At 43.5% G+C, this 17917-nt stretch overlaps 2 protein-coding genes and 1 long non-coding RNA gene across 6 annotated transcripts; 1 reads left to right on the top strand and 2 right to left on the bottom strand.

The window, feature by feature from the left end:
* Positions 1–4111: 4111 nt before the first annotated feature.
* On the bottom strand, positions 4112–6309 carry LOC120961998 (uncharacterized). The gene is made up of 2 exons (XR_005769606.2): positions 6087–6309; positions 4112–5882 (listed from the first exon to the last, which is right to left on the bottom strand). It is a non-coding gene; the product is annotated as an uncharacterized lncRNA (long non-coding RNA).
* A 254-nt stretch (positions 6310–6563) lies between these two features.
* Positions 6564–10533, top strand: LOC109756648 (receptor kinase-like protein Xa21). 3 transcript variants are annotated; one of them, XM_073509406.1, is made up of 3 exons: positions 6564–7310; positions 8556–9725; positions 9858–10533. In XM_073509406.1, exons 1-3 carry the CDS (start codon positions 6677–6679, stop codon positions 10256–10258), a joined length of 2205 nt encoding a protein of 734 aa, XP_073365507.1. In that variant the 5' UTR covers positions 6564–6676; the 3' UTR covers positions 10259–10533. The 3 variants fall into 3 exon arrangements, with proteins under 3 accessions (XP_073365507.1, XP_045089442.1, XP_020171084.1); XM_045233507.1 differs by having other exon boundaries at positions 6564–7697; XM_020315495.3 differs by having other exon boundaries at positions 6564–9725.
* A 2209-nt stretch (positions 10534–12742) lies between these two features.
* On the bottom strand, positions 12743–17620 carry LOC109756647 (receptor homology region, transmembrane domain- and RING domain-containing protein 1). 2 transcript variants are annotated; one of them, XM_020315494.4, is made up of 5 exons: positions 17402–17620; positions 16001–16305; positions 15176–15400; positions 14476–14880; positions 12743–13877 (listed from the first exon to the last, which is right to left on the bottom strand). In XM_020315494.4, exons 2-5 carry the CDS (start codon positions 16140–16142, stop codon positions 13075–13077), a joined length of 1575 nt encoding a protein of 524 aa, XP_020171083.1. In that variant the 5' UTR covers positions 16143–16305; positions 17402–17620; the 3' UTR covers positions 12743–13074. The 2 variants fall into 2 exon arrangements, with proteins under 2 accessions (XP_020171083.1, XP_020171082.1); XM_020315493.4 differs by having other exon boundaries at positions 14476–14889; positions 17402–17597.
* Between the last annotated feature and the right edge of the window lie 297 nt (positions 17621–17917).

The raw sequence follows: 17917 nt of genomic DNA, 5'->3' as shown, positions 1-17917 counted from the left end.
CGCTTACATCGAATTCACCGCAATCAAAGAAGCATTTTCAGCAATGCAGAGCTGAGCGGAAGTACAACCATCCGTGTCTATCGACTGCCCTAATGTGGTGCATGATGACCTACGACTAGGTTTGTTTTCATAAGACTTTATTTTTCTTCATTCAAAGCATGCTACGTATGTTGTGAATCATCTACTGAAGGCAAACTACAGTTCAGCCTATATAAAATAAAGTTCAGCATGGGAACTACTTTTCTTTCGATTTGCTGTTGTTTTCCTACATCTAATATACTATGGTTACATTTAAGGTTTAATCCCAATTGTGAGCCCATGTTTGTGGTTCATTCCGTCTATTTGTCTGGTTGGTCCTGTGTGTTGCTACTGTGCCTGGTGGCTTTATCTATAAAGTCGGGCGCATGCCTTATCTCTAAAAAAAATTCCCAATTGTGAACTAATGACACCCCTGTAAAGATGTGAAAGCTGCACACACACACAGAAAAAAAGTTAAGCTCTTGACTTGTCAGCAGCTGTGGAACCACGTGATCATTCTTTTGAGCTTAGTTATTGTTTGAAGGGGGAAATTCGAGTGCTATGTTAGCTACTTCCTAGCTCAAGTGAATAGGTTGTAGTGTATATTTACTACTACAAGGTGACACTAGCCCAGTAGTAAGCCAAATGAACTGAGGCAATTCTGCAGAACCTGAATCCAAACAGGGGTTGGCGAAACCCGCTTCAGTCCAGAGGAGACAAGACAACATACCACCAAGGAGAAATGTTCTGAGGCGCGAACTGAAGGAGCTGCATCCACCCCGGCAAAGCAGCAATCCTCGGAGCCAGCTTGCAATACATCATTGCGGTGCGGAGACACCAAAGATTGACCAACCACACAGGATGTCTATGCTGATGCCGTCACAATCACAGAAGCATTTTCAGCACTACAGGGTTGAGCGGAAGAAGCATTTTCAACCGTATCTATCGATTACCCACATGCTGCTGATCTAGTGCATGATGATGTAGGACTAATTTTATTTACATAAGGCTTTACTTTTCTTGACCGAAAATTTGATTTGTACACTGTGATATCATCTTCTATTTCAGTAGCAAATCTTATACTTGTACTGAAGGCGAACTATAGTTCAGGAGCTTATGTACAAACTCATGGGAAGCACATTATTTTCTACTTGGCTGTTCTTTCCCTACAATGTAATAAACTGGTGTTATTTTAAAGTTTAAACCCAACTATAAATGAACTAACCACGCCCCTGTAAAGATGTAAACTTCCAAGAAGGATCAGCTCATGGTTACAGTAAATGGGTCATGCATGAATGGTTGGAAAACAGCAGGTCACAGATAACCAAATAGATGCCCAAAGTAGGCATCAGGTCCTGTAAGTAGAGGTGCAGGATGCAGAGAAGTCAGTAAGAGCACACGGAATAAGCTAAACATTTATTTGTTACTTATTACTAGGTTTTTGTAGGCGTAAAATATATAAACTGTGATTCAGTGCAGCACCCTGGGAAAAAAAATCTTTTACTATCCATTTCCTTTTGCTTTTTATTTGAGAGATTCCAATTCCGCTTCTAACCATGCATGATTCATGTGTTTTGATTTTATTTTTATGATACGTCACATTTCACTAGGTTTTGCAGATATAATAATGTGTAGAAACTGTGGTTATGCAACACTTTTCGGGATATTTATTTTGCTTTACAATGTGGGTCGGGCCATTTTTTGCCTAGCCCATTCCCAGCCCAACACATAAGCAGACAAAGCCACCCATTGGGCTTTAGTGGATATCACTAGGAGGGCCATTGATGTGCACGTATAAAATTTCTGCACCTTCTAAAAAAAAAATCTGCAACCTGCTTGAATGATTGAGTCACTTAATCCAAAAGAAATAATTGAGTCACAAACTGTTGGCAAGTCTAGTGTCATGACCTATCCACATATTTACACGGTACAACCACCTCCAGTAGTGGCTACATCTTGACTTGTCTTTTTGTTATTCCTGCAGATAGTCGATGCAACTTGCTATATGCATTAATCGCTGATGTTGATCGAATGGAATAAAAAAATAGACCATGGTAGCAAGTCTCGCTGATCCCTATGCTCGCTTCATTTTCGCTTTCATGGAATTTTCCACGGTAAAAAACAAAGATTTCATATAATTTCCAAGAGCATGTTTGCTTTTACTAGTCTCGCTGTCAATTTATACCACTTGCTCATATTGTTATGCATCAGTATCAGTGTTGACCGAATATGATAGAAACTTTGTCGGGACACCAAGTCCCCATGCCCTTGCTGTCATATTAGTTTCCATAGAATTTTCAAGAGCGCGTCTTATTTAATATTATTGCGGGGAGTTTTCATGCATTAATGGTCGACGTTGACGTACTAGACTATAAACTCTGTCCAGGAAACCAAGTCTCTCATTACCCTTTCAAAGAATTTTCAAGAGAGAATCTTTTTTTCATTTTTCTTGCCGGCAACCAATAAAAACTAGCTAACATTTCTATGCAGTAATGGTCGAGGTTGACATACCAGACTACAAACTTTGTTCACGACACAGAGTCTTGCTGCCCTTGCTGTCATATTAACTTCCGTAGATTTTTCAAAAGCACGCTATTATTCTTGCAAGCAATCAGTACAACTAGTTAATATTTCTATGCATAAATTATCATACCAGTGTAGAAACTTTGTCCACGGCACCAAGTCTTATCATCTTGCTGTCAATTAGCTTTTGTATATTTTTCAAAAGCGCGTCTTTAACCGACACAATCCCACCTTTTAGTAAGCCACACATTTTATCTTGTAATTGTTTCAATGAGCAAATGATCAAACTTTATTAATCAACAAAATAAAACACATCAAATCAAGGAAATTGGACAAGCATGCACCTTTTTAGTTTTTTGAGTTGTTTTCAAACATTTCCAATGTGGACTTATATTTAAAAATCTTCTTAAAACTCTTGTGTTAGCAGAATAAAGCACAAAAGCATAATAAAAACGTGTATGACCTAACACCTAAGAACAAACTCTGTTGGATTCCCGGTAGAGTGGTCCAATAGTTTGTCCGTAGTGATCAGTACCTAAGATGCCTATGAATTTGCATCACTTTGAACTGTTACTAGTGGTTGGGGCGCCACTCTGTGGCGCCGCTTGAGAGAAAGTTGTACGCACATTTTCATTTAGAAAAAAAATACATAGAGTCCTCACCTTCGTCTAAAAAACATCTTGGAAAAAAAAATCCGCACCTTCATCTAAAAAAAGAAGTAAAAAAGAAAAAAGAAAAAAATTGCCACCGCAGCCTACCGGCGAGTGCCACTTTGCATAACCCTCCATTTAAAAAATATCAGAGGTCCTCACCTCCATCTAAAAAGAAAAGAAAAATACATTTAAAAAATAATCCACACCTTCATCTAAAAAAAATTTCAAAAGATTTCTCACCGCGGCCAACCAGCTTGCGCCACATGGCATAGCTGGTTGGCCGCCCTTCACGCGTAGTTTAATGGGTTTAATGGGTATTTGTGTGGTCTCTAAAATATAACTCTGACTGAAGTTTCACAACAGTATTAAAACCAACAAAACTATAGCACTAATGTCCATTCTGAGATCAGCATATATGATTCTAAAGCACAAAGCTTAAAAACTGAAATAATGTCAGTAACCATATTTCTATTGGATGTGACCCATACATATGTATAATAGAATTCACATAATCCTCTCGGAAAGTTTACAAATGTAATGTTCACACATGAACAACCTTCTTTTGTCAACAACACAAACCAGTTTGCTAGCCAAGTAACATTTTGAGTCCCACTCAGAAAGTCATAGAACAATTTGATGGCTAATAGTTGGTCCTGGTAAAGGTTGCAAAGCTAGATATTGAAATTGAATGGACTGTAGAAAGACACTGACAAGTGTGGAGTAGTCTAAATAGCTTTGAAGAAGGATGATGTTTTAGAGGAGCTCAGGTGAGCCACCGGGAGCACGGCAAAGAAACGTCACTGACTCAGGGTATCTCCAACGCGGCTCCTCAAATGAACCTCATCAAATGTCCGCAGACACGTCCGTCGTGTCTGTATACGCATCCAGCCATGCGGCGGCCATCCAACGCAATTCCACAAACAAAGCGGACAAGCCATTTGAACTTGTTCATGGATTATTTTTACAACGCAAAAGATAGCTAAATAAAAACTATAAAAGCATACTCCTCTCCGTCGGAGGTGAGGTCGATGACCCTTGCGCCGGAGCCAACGGCGTTGGCACAACCACGCTAGAGCTGTCGACATGTGCCTCTTTGGCATCATATTCTGATGCATCAAGCTCCTTGAAGAGCCAGGCCCGCCATGCAACGTTGATGTAATAAACCGGGGGTGCTTCTCCACGAGGAGCCTAGCAGCAGGCCTGTCACGGAGCCTTGAAATCCCACCAAGGAGTTAGCGACTAGCCCGGAGGATCGGATGAAGCATCTATAAATCATCTCAACCCCTAGCTAAGTCAACATGACGGCGTTTAGATTGGATCTACCTCCTGGAAATCCCTAGCCCCCACAATGTATATAAGGTGGAGGCTAAGGGGCTCTTATACCCATCTACTCTCGTAGACCTAGACTCTCGGTAGCAACTCATCTCCCCCACTGTAATTCCTCGCACGAGGTACACCCACCATGAATAATAAGACAAAGCAAGACTTAGGGTATTGCTCCTCACCGGAGGCTCTAACCTGGGTAAAACCACTGTGCGACCTCCGATGTAGTACTTCCGGCCATGCCCGCTACCCTACCAAATGTACTAATTGAATATGCGTGCAGTACACTCGGTAGGATGGCGAACACGGCCGAAAGTGCTACAAGGGAGTTGGCACAAGAGGGTTACCCAGGTTTGGGCCACCATGGTGAGGTAACACCCTACATCTTGCTTTGTTTTGTATTGATGGTGGAGCACCTCGTATGAGGGATTTACAGAGATGGTGAATATGGCTACCGAGAGTCTAGCCTATCAGAGAATAGATGAGTATGGCTACCCCTGCCCTTGTCTTATATAGATGATCAGGGCTAGGGTCTACAAGGGGTCTAACCAATCTCATGCCTTCTTTTAAACACAACAAATTTATAGATTAAATCATTGCTTTACAATTGTTCTCGACCAGCTCACCCCCTTTAATCAGTACTGCAGTATCTGTTAGATGCATGCAAGTAGGCATACCACCAGAAGATAAAACAGAACATAATGTTTCTATTGCCAATTTTATGTGATATGAGAAACACACATGCCACCCATGTTAATTAATCTACCTCAGGCATGTCATCATTGGTCACGCTTTGATTATTTTTAAGTCATAGTTCTGCTAATTTCCAGTTATATATTTTTTCAAAAAATAACCATAGGAACATTATACAGCATTTACCCCAAACTGCATTATTGAAAATATGCAATTCTAATCCAACTGCAACTTCTAGGCCATAGGTAAGTTAAGTTGAGATGGTCATTGTTGAAGGATAGGAAAGTAACTCAGAAGTACTAAAAATAATCAGAGCAGAGCTGGACTTTATTTGCTGGTACATGTCACTCAATTTTTGCCTATAAAATTCGAATGACAGGCTCTTCCGCTCCTGTATATTCTTTCAGTAAGAAAAATAAGCATCTTAAACTACAAACTTATGATCGACTGAACGGATTACACTTGCATAATGTAAATAGCTCCTGTAGAAAGATGAACACCCCATTTATAGGTAGAAGACTTGATGTGCAATGATCGTGAAGAAAGAGAACAACAGATGCTCCATTGGACCAGCCTCCATCCACATATTTGCATGTTCCATTGTATAGAACCAGTACCCTTCCTATGAGCAGTACGGTGGGCAGCGTACGGGTGGGCAGCCTACTGGGTCGTCTGTTCGATTTAGAAAATATCAGGCTATGAACAAATAAAAATGCAAGTACGAGAGAAGAGCAGAGAACCACCATACTGCGAGCTACTCCCTCCGTCCCATAATATAAGAACGTTTTTGGCACTACACTAGTGTCAAAAACGTTTTTATATTATGAAACAGAGCTGTAGTACAAGGTTAAGACCTCATAAAACACGAATACTTACGACCAGGAAGGCAGTGGCGAGCTGCTTTGTGCATGAAACCCCTTGTAAGCAGGCAGAAGCAGACAGATAACAGCAACAGGAGGACGGTAAGAACCCGAATCAAACGGCAAGCGCTAGGTAGCATTCTTTCTCACCGGGGTGAGCTAGCTCCGCGGATGTGCGAGAGGGCAAAAGCTAGCTAGTTAGCACCAAGATGGAACAACTGGAGTACTACTGAAAATCGCAACGCTGCAGGGCACGTATTTATTAAAGCTCAAGTGTGAACTGAACCGAACCCCTTTACTGGGAAACATGCGCCAAGAGACGAATGACACATCCACAAGTGTGAACTGAGGTAGCGCCGAACTTTTTGACTGGGAATTTGTGGAACTAGGAAACTTGCAAAGGACGGCCATGAGCATAGGAGTAAAAGTCTCCGCATGACTTTGACTCAGTGTTGAAATTGTGTACATCAAGTATCGAACCCATCAGCCTTCTATAAATGAAAGTAGAGAGGCCATATCTGATATCTCAAACCCATCAGCCTTCTACAAATACACTAGAGAAACCATATCTCAATGCAAGAGTAAAGCTGTAGAACCCAAGCCATCATGTCTCCTACGCCTCTGATAATCATTGTCCTATCCTCTATTCTGACATGCTCATTACTAGGTGCTACAGCTCTCCACGATCATGGTGATGCTAGCACGGACTTCCAAGCCCTCCGTTGCCTTAAAATTCATCTCAGCACTTCTGCTGGATTCCTACCCTCATGGAAGATTGATGGTTCCCTCCAAAAGTTCTGCACTTGGTCCGGTGTTACCTGCAGCAAGAGGCAGACGTCTCGTGTGGTTGCACTGGACCTCGAGTCACTCTACCTTGATGGCCAAATGCCTCCTTGCATTGCAAATCTCACCCTCCTCACAAGAATCCACCTCCCAAACAATCAGCTTCGGGGTCCAATCCCGACTGAACTTGGCCAACTGAATATGTTGCGCTATCTTAACCTCAGCTCAAACAATCTTAGCGGCATGATCCCGAGCACTCTGTCCTCATGCTCTCAGTTTAGAGTCATTGATCTTGGAAGCAACTCCTTCAGCGGTGAGATCCCACCAAACCTAAGCCAATGTTCAAATATGCAGCAGCTCAAGCTGGATCACAACAGGCTGATTGGAGGCATCCCCGAAGGGTTGGGGATACTCCGCAACCTTTCAGTTTTGCATCTTGCTGGAAATACTCTGACGGGTAATATACCTCTTTCACTTGGAACCAGTTCTGCTCTTCACTCTGTTAATCTCATGGACAATAGCCTCACAGGACATATTCCGTCTCTCCTAGCTAGTAGTTCATCACTTCAATGTTTGATCTTAACCAAAAATCAGCTAGGTGGAGAGATTCCATCTGCACTATTCAACAGCACATCACTCAAAATCTTGTCCCTGGGTGTAAACAACTTTACTGGGTCCATACCTGCTGTTTTCCCGAATTTTGATGACTCACCCTTGCAACATATTGTCTTGGCATCAAATAATCTTGCAGGGGCAATACCTTCTACTCTAGGGAACTTTTCTTCCCTTCGCTGGCTCTTACTTTCACAGAATAATTTTCAAGGTAGCATCCCAGCGAGCATAGGTAAGCTTCCCAACCTGCAACTACTAGACCTGAGTTACAACTTCTTGTCAGGGAGTGTCCCCGCCTCTATTTACAACATATCAACACTCACATACCTTAGCGTGGGTGTGAATTCTCTGGCAGGGGAAATTCCATATAACATTGGATATACCCTTCCAAGCATCCAAACTTTGATTATGGGAGTAAACAAATTTCATGGCCAAATCCCCACTTCACTAGCCAACACAACGAATCTTCATGAGATATATCTCGCTGAAAATGCATTCAATGGTATTGTGCCTTCTCTTGGGACTCTTCCCAACTTAATCAGCCTAGATCTAGGCGAGAATAGTCTCCAAGCAGGAGACTGGTCTTTCTTAACCTCCCTGACCAATTGCAGTCAACTGGTGGAATTATTCTTGGATGCAAACATCCTTCAAGGAGATTTACCGAATTCCATTGGGGACCTTCCAAAGAGCTTAGAGATATTGTTATTAAGAGAAAATAAAATATCTGGCACAGTACCAAAAGAAATAGAGAACCTCACAAACATCAAACGTCTTTACATGGGAAATAATTTGCTTACTGGAAGTATCCCCAAATCACTTGGAAATCTTCAAGAATTGATTGAACTAAGCTTATCCCAGAACAAACTCTCCGGACAAATTCCGCTATCAATTGGCAATCTAAGTCAATTGGGTGAGCTATATTTACAGGAAAATAATTTGAGTGGCCCAATCCCAAAAACTCTACGGGATTGCAAAAAATTAGAAATATTGAACCTCTCTTCTAACAGCTTTGATGATAGCATACCAAAGGAGCTCTTTACACTTTCCTCTCTTTCAAAAGGTTTGGACTTATCTCATAACAAACTGTCAGGACAAATACCACTGGAGATTGGCAGCTTGGTGAATCTTGGTGCATTAAATATTTCCAATAACCAGTTGTCTGGAGAAATTCCCTCCACTCTAGGTGAGTGTGTTCATTTGGAGTCGCTGCACATGGAGGGGAACACTTTTCATGGGAGTATCCCTCAACCTCTCATGAATTTGAGAGGCATCATTGTGATGGATCTATCTCAAAACAACTTGTCTGGTGAAATCCCGAACTTCTTTCAGTCCTTTAGTTCCATGAAGCTTCTCAATTTGTCGTTCAACAATCTTGAGGGACCAGTTCCACCAGGTGGGATGTTCCAGAATGGAAGTGAGGTGTTCATACAAGGGAACAAGAAGTTATGTGCAAACACCCCATTGCTAGAGTTGCCACTTTGCAATGGAGTGATATACAAACAAAAGATGCACATCTCCAAGATCCTTAAGATTGTAGCAATTACTGCTCTTTCTTTGGTTCTGTTATCATGCTTTGCAGTTGCTATTTTTAAGAAGACAAAGAAAGGCAAACAAGCAGCACATCCATCTGTCAAGGAGTTAAAGAAGTTCACATATGCTGATTTAGTGAAAGCAACAAATGGGTTTTCTTTGGCCAACTTGGTTGGTTCAGGAAAATATGGGTCCGTCTACAAAGGTAGAATTGAGTCTGAAGAACATCATACGGTTGCTATCAAAGTTTTTAAACTTGATCAACTTGGAGCAACAACGAGCTTCCTTGCTGAATGTGAGGCACTAAGAAACACTCGTCATCGTAATCTTGTAAGGGTGATCACCGTATGCTCAACAAGTGACCCGATAGGAAATGAGTTCAAAGCTCTTGTTCTTGAGTTTATGGTAAATGGCGACCTAGAGAGTTGGATCTATCCAACACTAATCAACGAGCATCATCCAAAAAGGCCGTTGTGTATGGGTTCAAGGATAGCAATAGCAGTGGACATAGCTGCTGCTTTGGATTACCTCCATAACCAATGCATGCCTCCTATGGTCCACTGTGATCTGAAGCCTAGCAATGTCCTTCTGGATGATGTCATGGGCGCATGTGTCGGTGACTTTGGGTTGGCTAAGTTCCTACATTGTTATTCTTCTTCTTCTGGGATAGATGGTTCTACTTGTACAAGCTTAGTGGGGCCAAGAGGATCAGTTGGATACATTGCACCAGGTAACGATTTCTTATGTGCTCTACTGGATATGCAAGTAGTATATATTCCTTTTTTTTCCCAGAAAACCCTTTTGATTCTTCTGCTCCAAATATTTTGTGCTAATTAATTGTTTGAATATATATGTATTGCAGAATATGGCTATGGAAGCAAAATCTCGACGGAGGGTGATGTTTACAGCTATGGAGTCATCATCTTAGAGATGCTCACAGGGAAGCGTCCAACTGATGAGTTGTTTAAAGATGGCCTGAGCCTCTACAAATTTGTGGAAGATTCATTTCCTGAAAAGATTGGGGAGATTCTAGATCCTAGAATGATCATCCCCTATTATGGGAACCGAGATGAAGAAGAAGCAGGCAGTTCTTCAGACCAGGAAAATCATCAAATTGCTGCTGGAATAATGGGCTGCATCACAGCTCTTGCTAAGCTTGGCTTGCTGTGCGCTGCGGAGACGCCTAAAGATCGCCCAGCAATGCAGGACGTCTACGCTGATGCCATCACAATCAAAGAAGAATTTTCAGCACTGCAGGGCTGAGGAGAAGAAGCATTTCAACCGTATCGTACCTATCGATTGCCCACACGCTGCTGGTCTGGTGCATGATGACCTACGACTAGTTTTTCTTTAGATAAGGCTTTCTTTTTCTTTGTTGAAAGGATGCTATGTATGTTACGAATCATATTCTATTGCAGTAGCAAATCTATATTTGTACTGAAGGTAAACTATAATTCAGCCTATATAAAATAAACTGTACTTCAGGAGCCTGTATACAATAAACTGTACTTGAGGATTCAGGTACATTTTATTTTCAACTTGGCTGTTCTTTGCTTACGCCTAATATAAACTGGTCTTTAAGGTTTAAGCCTAACTATATACAGTATGAACTAACAATGCCCCTGTAAAAATGTTAAACTTGCACATCACACTGTTAAACTTGAAAGTTGAATGAAAAGCATTCCCTGACAAAAAGTAAGAGGATTGAAGAACATACCTCATAATACAGCTCCTCGAACAGCCTGCACAGCCAAGGGGCAGCACACGGCCCGCCTGGAAGACGAGGAGAAACCAAAGCACACCTACGAACAACCATCTCCCTGACATTGCGCCTTCATTGCTGCCGCTTGATTGAAGTACGACATACAGGGCAGTTGAGGAAGGTCCAGATGGTCGGCCAACAACAGAGACGAGTGCGGCGTGGAGGTCGGAGTCAGAACTGCGCCCCAGGACGGGAGGAGGAAGACATCCAAATTCTACAGTAGAGGAGCAGAGCAACGCTGAGAGAAGGCGGGGACGGCGCAAGACCAAAGGTCGAACATGTGGCGTGCAGCACCCTGGCCAAAGCAGAGGCAGGCGCTGCAGAATTCAGAAAGACATCCATGGAGGCGCTCCAACTTGTGCAGAGCCCAAAGAACGCTAAGCAGCCGCACCAGGGCAGCGCTGGGAAGGCCGCCGACGGTGAGAGAAGGCGGAGAGCGCGCAAGGCCATCTGTCGAACAGGTGGCGGGCATCACCATGGCCAAAGCAGAGGACGGCGGTGGCAGGGCAGATGGGGATTGGGAGCTCGGTACGGCGGCTGGGAACGAGGAGGAGGATTAGGAGGCGTGGAGGGGCGAGGGGTGGGCGCTGCGGCCGGCGACGGCCGGCCGGCATTCCTCAGCCATTCGCGCCGTCTGCTCACCCTACTCATCATGCATCTTTCTAGTCTTTAAATTTCAACCTGCTGTACTTGTCAATTTTTCAGTTTAGAGTAGTAGTATTTTTGTTCAAGATTTCCACATTTTTGGATTGATTTCTCTACTTTCCATCTGGTGATATACACTAGTAGTATAGGAGTATGATTTAGGGACCATCTTCAATCAGCTAGAAAAAAAATTCCAAACCAGTCATTTCACTCTACACCGTTAGATCGGAATCCAACGGTTCATCCTTTTTCTTTAACCTCCGGCGGTTCTTCTCCCACACAACCCTGTACCTCCCGGCTGTGCACACATCCCCCATCTTGCCCTGCCCTGCCCTGCCCTCATTGTGTTGTCGTCGCCCTCGGCCATCCTACTCTACAGCCATGATTTCGTCGCCCACACTCGAACCCATCGAAGCACTGACTCGACACGTTGATCATGCCATGGCCGGCTGCGGCGTCCCATCTCCTCCTCTGGCGCGCCAAAAACTGTTTTCAGTTGACTGACAAATATTATGGTTGACAGTTAACTATTTTGTGATGAAACCTTCAATCATGACTCCTCTCTTGTTATCAGTCACATAACCCAAAAATATGATATTTTTCGTAAACAGCGTTAAGCTTACTCATCTACTCCCTCCGTCCCATAATATAAGAGCGTTTTATATTATGGGACGAAGGGAGGAGTACTTAAAAGGAAGGCAAAATGGCCCGTGAGGAATTTGTTCTGTAGTACAAACATAAGATGAGCGCTCATCATCAGATTTTTACTAGCAACCTTTTTTTCAAGTGCAATGCTATTTGATGATTTGAATCTACAAAGGTTGTGCCAGTTCTTTGGTGCGGCTTAAAAATTAAGTTGTCTTTCCCCAGCTTAAAAAATAAGCCTCTCCCAAAATTTGTTGAGCCTTCTAAATTAGTTATCCCATAACTAATTCAGAAGCCTCATTGCTTATTTTTTTTAAGCCGCCAAAAGAACTTGGAAGCTATAGCATCAAATTCAGCACGAAACATGGTATGATTGGGAGATTATATGTTTTTGAGGTTCCCTGATTCCCAGGATCTCACCCAAACTTGCTTCACATATACTTGATGCAGCATCTGTTGCCAGGAAACCTGACACAATCCCTAATGAAAACACTGCAACAAAGGAGCTAATTTTTTTGCTTCACTTTACGAACACCTCACGATAAACTCGGCCAAAGTTGATTAAGTTTACACATGTTTCTCCATAAATCTGGTCAAACTTAAATAAGTTTGATTTAAGACGAGATAAATGAGCCCCGTAAACCCGGACAGAGAGCAGTGATCAGACAGGATCATATATACCTATACGCCAGGACTGATGCATCTAAAACCAAGTTTACCATTACTTTCACTACCATAACCACCAAGGCAAAGCTCAAAAACATCATCCCTATGCTGTCTTGTATACCTGTAATGTACATCCATAAGCGCCGAAAATAAATCCACACAATCACTAGAACCACACAAAAAAATCCAGAACAAAACAAGAATAAAATCTATGCAATTCTCTCTCCCTCACCGACTCACTCTTCAGGCAACCAATTGCCTTATGTTACAGTTACACGCCGCCCTCGATGTATTCACAAGCCACGCCGTCTCTTTCGCGCACAACGAAGAAGAGTTCTGATCAAGCTTCGACTCGCCATAATCAACATCCCGGTAGCGACTGCCCCGACGACGCCATGGCGGACAGGCTCGCGTCCGAGTCGCCGCAGTGCCTCAGGTACGACTGCCGGAAGGACTGGGCCGACGACGCGCCCGCCAGGTTTAGGCTCGCGTCCGAGTCGCCGCCATGGCGCAGCAGCTGGGGCTGTTGCTGCTGTGGTGACTGAGGGGCCATGGTGGACAGGCTCGGCCCCGACTCCCCACAGTGCCTCAGGTACGCCGAAGACCGGTGCTGGCTGGATGAGCCCAGGTAGTAGCCCGACGATGATCCATATCCCGAATTGGAGATGTATGAAGAACCGGCGTGCGGGCTGGGCGACGCGTAGCCAGAATTGTACATCTGCGGTGGGGCACAAGCATAACTTATGTTGACTGGTGGAGACAGGTGGTTGCCGACCAAGGAGTGTGTGGAGCCTCCGCGGAGGAGGGAGGTGCGGAGGTAGGGCGAGGACATGTTTGCGAGGTCTGCGCTGCTTCTGCTTATGCTCATGGCCGATGAGTTTCTGAAAGGCCTTTGGGTGTTGAGAGAGTGCGGGGTACCGGAAGCAGAGTAGACCCGAGATATGGACTGCGACGAAGGACGCCGGCTTATTGGTCTGGGAGGGGATGCTCCCATGCTCGACCGGAATGAGGATGACGGAGAAGGCAAGTGTCCTGCGGAAGCAAACAATGGGGTGGTTTCTGAGGCAGGGGGGCCTGACATTCCAGCGCCTGCATCTCGCTTGCACACGGGGCAGAATGATCTCCAGGATGTGAGCCACATGTCCACACAAGCTGCATGGAACTCTGCAAGACAATTCAAGCAAAATATCAGAGTACTGCCGTAGAGAAAACACATTCCTCGGATAGCTCATTTTATAAAACTATAAAAGGGGTACCATGTGTCCAATGCAGTACACTTTACATTAATGATTGTAGATTATGGAGTTGTCCAATTTGTTTATATAAAAATTTCTTTTTTGCATTACTACCTGACTGATGAATCTACAATTGCATAGCTTAATGATATGTCAAAAATGAATTTACAGATGCAATCTCGCAAGGAAATACAAAATGCAATTGGAACTTTCATGTGGCGGCACAATATCAGCATTCTATATTACTATGTTCTCAAGGATCTTCAAGTGCCAACCACATGAAAATAAATGCAGAGTAGTTCAGTAAGTTTTATTACACATCGACACAATGGTTGTGCAAACAGATTCGGAACCTAGCCCAGGATATTATTTTTAATACCAAATTCGAAGATTGAAGATTAAAAATATAGCAGATAGAGGTGACTAGTTTTGCCTAAAATATTATGGGTGTCGCCAAGGATCAAATTGGCAAGGTACTAGTTTCTACAAAACATAATTATATCATTTCAAAGTTGGCAGAGACATACTGTGACGGCAAGGCAGCACTCTTATCTGTTCTCCGACAGTGTAATCCTCCAAGCAAATGGCACACATCGACGACGTGCAGTTGTCCTCTTGCACTTTGGTGAAAATAAGGCTGGGCATCGCCTTAACTAATTGACTGCTCATCCCATGGAATTCTCGGGAATCTAGATTTCTAGGCCGGTCCCGCCTTATTCGATGTCTTCTCACAAAGAAACAGGTAGCTAAAACAGCAGACATGGCGAGCAGTGATATGAATGAAATCGCCATGATCGACCAGGCTGAGTTCTCAAATGTCGGTATTATCCACACCTCCACATCAGTACGGCCTGAAAATTTCTTCAGCACCTCCCCTGAGACCTTTGAGATGAACACAGCGTATATCTGAATACCGCTTGAGCTTCCAGCCACTGTTACACCTAATTCTCAGTTAGAAAGTGCAGAGAATATATGATCCGAACAATACTAAAACGAACTAGTGAAAACTATAGATGTAGGAACAGTTCCCAAAAACATATCAACATTACAGTTATTTCTAGCTTTTAATAATCTGCACAAGTATTTCAGCTTCATCATTATGGAGAACAGATCTGAAAGCATTTTCTGTGCATCTCAGTCTGTTCCATCTCTACTCAATATGTGGCCATCTACAGGACATGAAAGGTGAAAAAGAAGAACGGAGTTGAGAGGGACAAGGTACATTACTTGAAACCAGAACTCCACTGTTTTCGTTGTCATACACTATTGCAGCTTTGAATCCAGCATCCTGCACGTTTTTCACTTTCTCATCAAATGTGCAGCCACCTCTTATAACCAGGGCAAACGGAGACGGTGGACCCTCGACTGCCTTGCTTGTCAATGCACTGCAGGCATTCAAAGGTTCGGCAGTATAAACTAAGCCATTAACACCTGACCCTTTTACTGCCGGAGCTGCAAACAAATTGAAATGGCATAATTAGTCCTTCAGATAACATAATGCAGAGTTGCAGACTCCACAGAAAAGTGCAAAGTACATAACATAATGCAGAGTTGCAGTCTTGCAGACTCCACAGGGAAGTGCAAAGTACTCCCTCCGTTCCTAAATATAAGTCTTTGGAGAGATTCCACTATGAACCACATACGGATGTATGTAGATGCAGTTTAGAGTGTAGATTCACTCATTTTACTCGGTATGTAGTCCATAGTGAAATCTCTACAAAGACTTATATTTAGGAATGGAGGGAGTAGAAGGGAAAAGGTTATAATGCAAATGCACCATGAGTACATGGCACAATCAATGGAATAACAATCAAGCTTAATGTCGTTAAGAGAGTTGGCAGGACACAGACGGAATAACATAATAGGATTATTACAACATATTTTGCATGCCACCATAAATCAACATCGCAGCCAAGAAGTATGCAGCCAGACATTAGCACCTAAATATGCCATAACCAGTAGGTGGAGAACAGGAGAAAGCATGCAATAAAAAATGTAGTGACAGTCAAATAGTAGAAGTTGGTAGATGATGGTAAGATGTTCAGAACTTACAAAAGTTTGCCTCAACATCGTCGAACGACAAAGTAAGATTATTCCCCATCAGAACTACATTGGCAGCTCCTATCTGAGCCATGAGGCAAACCACTGCCCAGAGACAGAGAGGAGATAACATTGCTCCTTGAGAACTCTTCATCTTCAGCTCTTGACAAAAACCCAACTTGTTTTTACAGGTTACAACTACGCAATGGAAAATCCACCTAACACTTCAATGCTTCAAACCCACGTCTCCACAAGCACTCGACGATAACTATGTGCTCTGAATCTGCAGCTCGAAAGCATCCAATCAGCTACGATTCCTGCAATGGAAACCGACAATGTTGAGATTCATTTGGCATTTTATCACTCACATTACGCCAAAAGGAGCAGGACTTTTACACGGAACATAGAGAATTACAGGCTTTGCACCCACAGGTTCCAAATAATTACATGCTTTAAAAGGTAACAGGTCACAAATACGACAAGAAACAGAGTCTAGCCCTAACTAAATCACAAGTAAATCCACCAAAATTATTCTACTCCAACCTTGTTCCCATCACATAGTGTAGACCTTTAGTAAAGGAATCACGTATTTTCCATTTCCATAAACACGGTTATGATGGCAACTGGACAGCCAACAATAAATTTCCAAAAGCAAGACCCTCTCCAACGTTATCCACAAATAAGTCAAAAATAAGTTAACGGTGCCTAGAACTCCAAATCTTCAGCAACTTCCTGAACTTATCACGTGGTGAGTGAGATTAGTACTAGTAACCGTAACCAGGCTTATCACATTCCGCCAAAACGACCGGTACTTTTCATCACCACCAAGCAAACAGGAATAAAAGTTCCGCCCGACCGACCATTTCGCGCATAATTCCACCTGTTTCATTCAACTGGAATATACTATCCTGTCTGGTTCATTCCAAGCTTCCGGCACTCCGAAACGTCGTATCCCGACAAGAGAACCGAATCACCAGCATACCGGATTTAGCAAGTATGATGCTGGCATATGCATCCGACTGGTTTCTTATGGATGGATAGGCAAATCAAATCGGGCCACAGCACCAAAAGATCAGTCAGAAGCTTGATACTCTCAAGTCGGCATCTAAATCACCACCACCACTCCAATTCAGCTCAACGCCACTGGAAACCCAACGACGGAAGGAGTAAGTAAGCGAATCTGCCTTCCGCGGCGGTCGCCGCCGTCCGTCAAATAGTCAGCGCACGCCACTCGAATCGCCGCCGCAAGACTAAATCTTTATCCGCGTGACCCAAAAGGGGGGAGGAAATTGACGAGGCGAGGGCCGAATCTTTGACAGGGCTTGACCCGAAAAGGAAAAAGGGGGAACGGGCACCGGAGATGTGAGAGGGGAATCGGCGCGGACGGGATGGATGGGAATCGGGATGGGATACCTGAGGGCGGAGCACGGGGGTGGCAATGGCGACGTCGGCTTCCATCATGTGTGAAGTGCGGGGTGGCGGCGGAGGGCCGGGATCGGCGGCGGGCAGGGGCAGGGGATCGAGTCGGGGCGCCGCGGGCAGTTGGGAGGGGAGGTGGACAGGGGAGGGGAGGGAGCCTATCCGTACTTGACCAGCCTGCAGAAAAATGGCGACCCTTTTCTCTCCACTTCTTTTTTCTGGTAAAAAAAAATATGATTTTTAACTTCTTATTTGTTTATTTTTGTGAAAATATGTGTCTTGTTTCTCCGACAGAAAATAACATCAGAATTGTTTATGCTGGATAGCACCCTAATCAAGACATAAACAACATTTACATTCTTCTTCTTTTCTACTCCTTCCGTCCGAAATTAGTTGAAGCTCGAACGGATGTATCCTAAAATTTTTTTAGAAGATTATCTTCTCTTCTGATGGGAGAGGAAAGTTGCTTTTTTTCCTGTTATGCTGAGGCGGATGGATGCGGAGAATGGT

This window comes from Aegilops tauschii, chromosome 2 (genome assembly GCF_002575655.3).
Source record: "Aegilops tauschii subsp. strangulata cultivar AL8/78 chromosome 2, Aet v6.0, whole genome shotgun sequence".
Taxonomy (NCBI): Eukaryota; Viridiplantae; Streptophyta; class Magnoliopsida; order Poales; family Poaceae; genus Aegilops; species Aegilops tauschii.
Note: the sequence above shows the minus strand (reverse complement) of the source record. Positions and strands in the feature narration are given on the sequence as shown.

What these genes read in the sequence shown, in the direction of transcription:
- LOC109756648 (XM_020315495.3), top strand. Translation starts at nt 6,677, where the DNA reads ATGTCTCCTACGCCTCTGATAATCATTGTCCTATCCTCTATTCTGACA. An exon ending in AGTTGGATACATTGCACCAG is followed by an intron (nt 9,726 to 9,857) that starts GTAACGATTTCT and finishes TATGTATTGCAG; the next exon opens with AATATGGCTATGGAAGCAAA.
- LOC109756647 (XM_020315493.4), bottom strand. Translation starts at nt 16,142, where the DNA reads ATGAAGAGTTCTCAAGGAGCAATGTTATCTCCTCTCTGTCTCTGGGCA. An exon ending in CGATGTTGAGGCAAACTTTT is followed by an intron (nt 15,401 to 16,000) that starts GTAAGTTCTGAA and finishes ATTTGTTTGCAG; the next exon opens with CTCCGGCAGTAAAAGGGTCA. An exon ending in CAGTGGAGTTCTGGTTTCAA is followed by an intron (nt 14,890 to 15,175) that starts GTAATGTACCTT and finishes ACTGAGAATTAG; the next exon opens with GTGTAACAGTGGCTGGAAGC.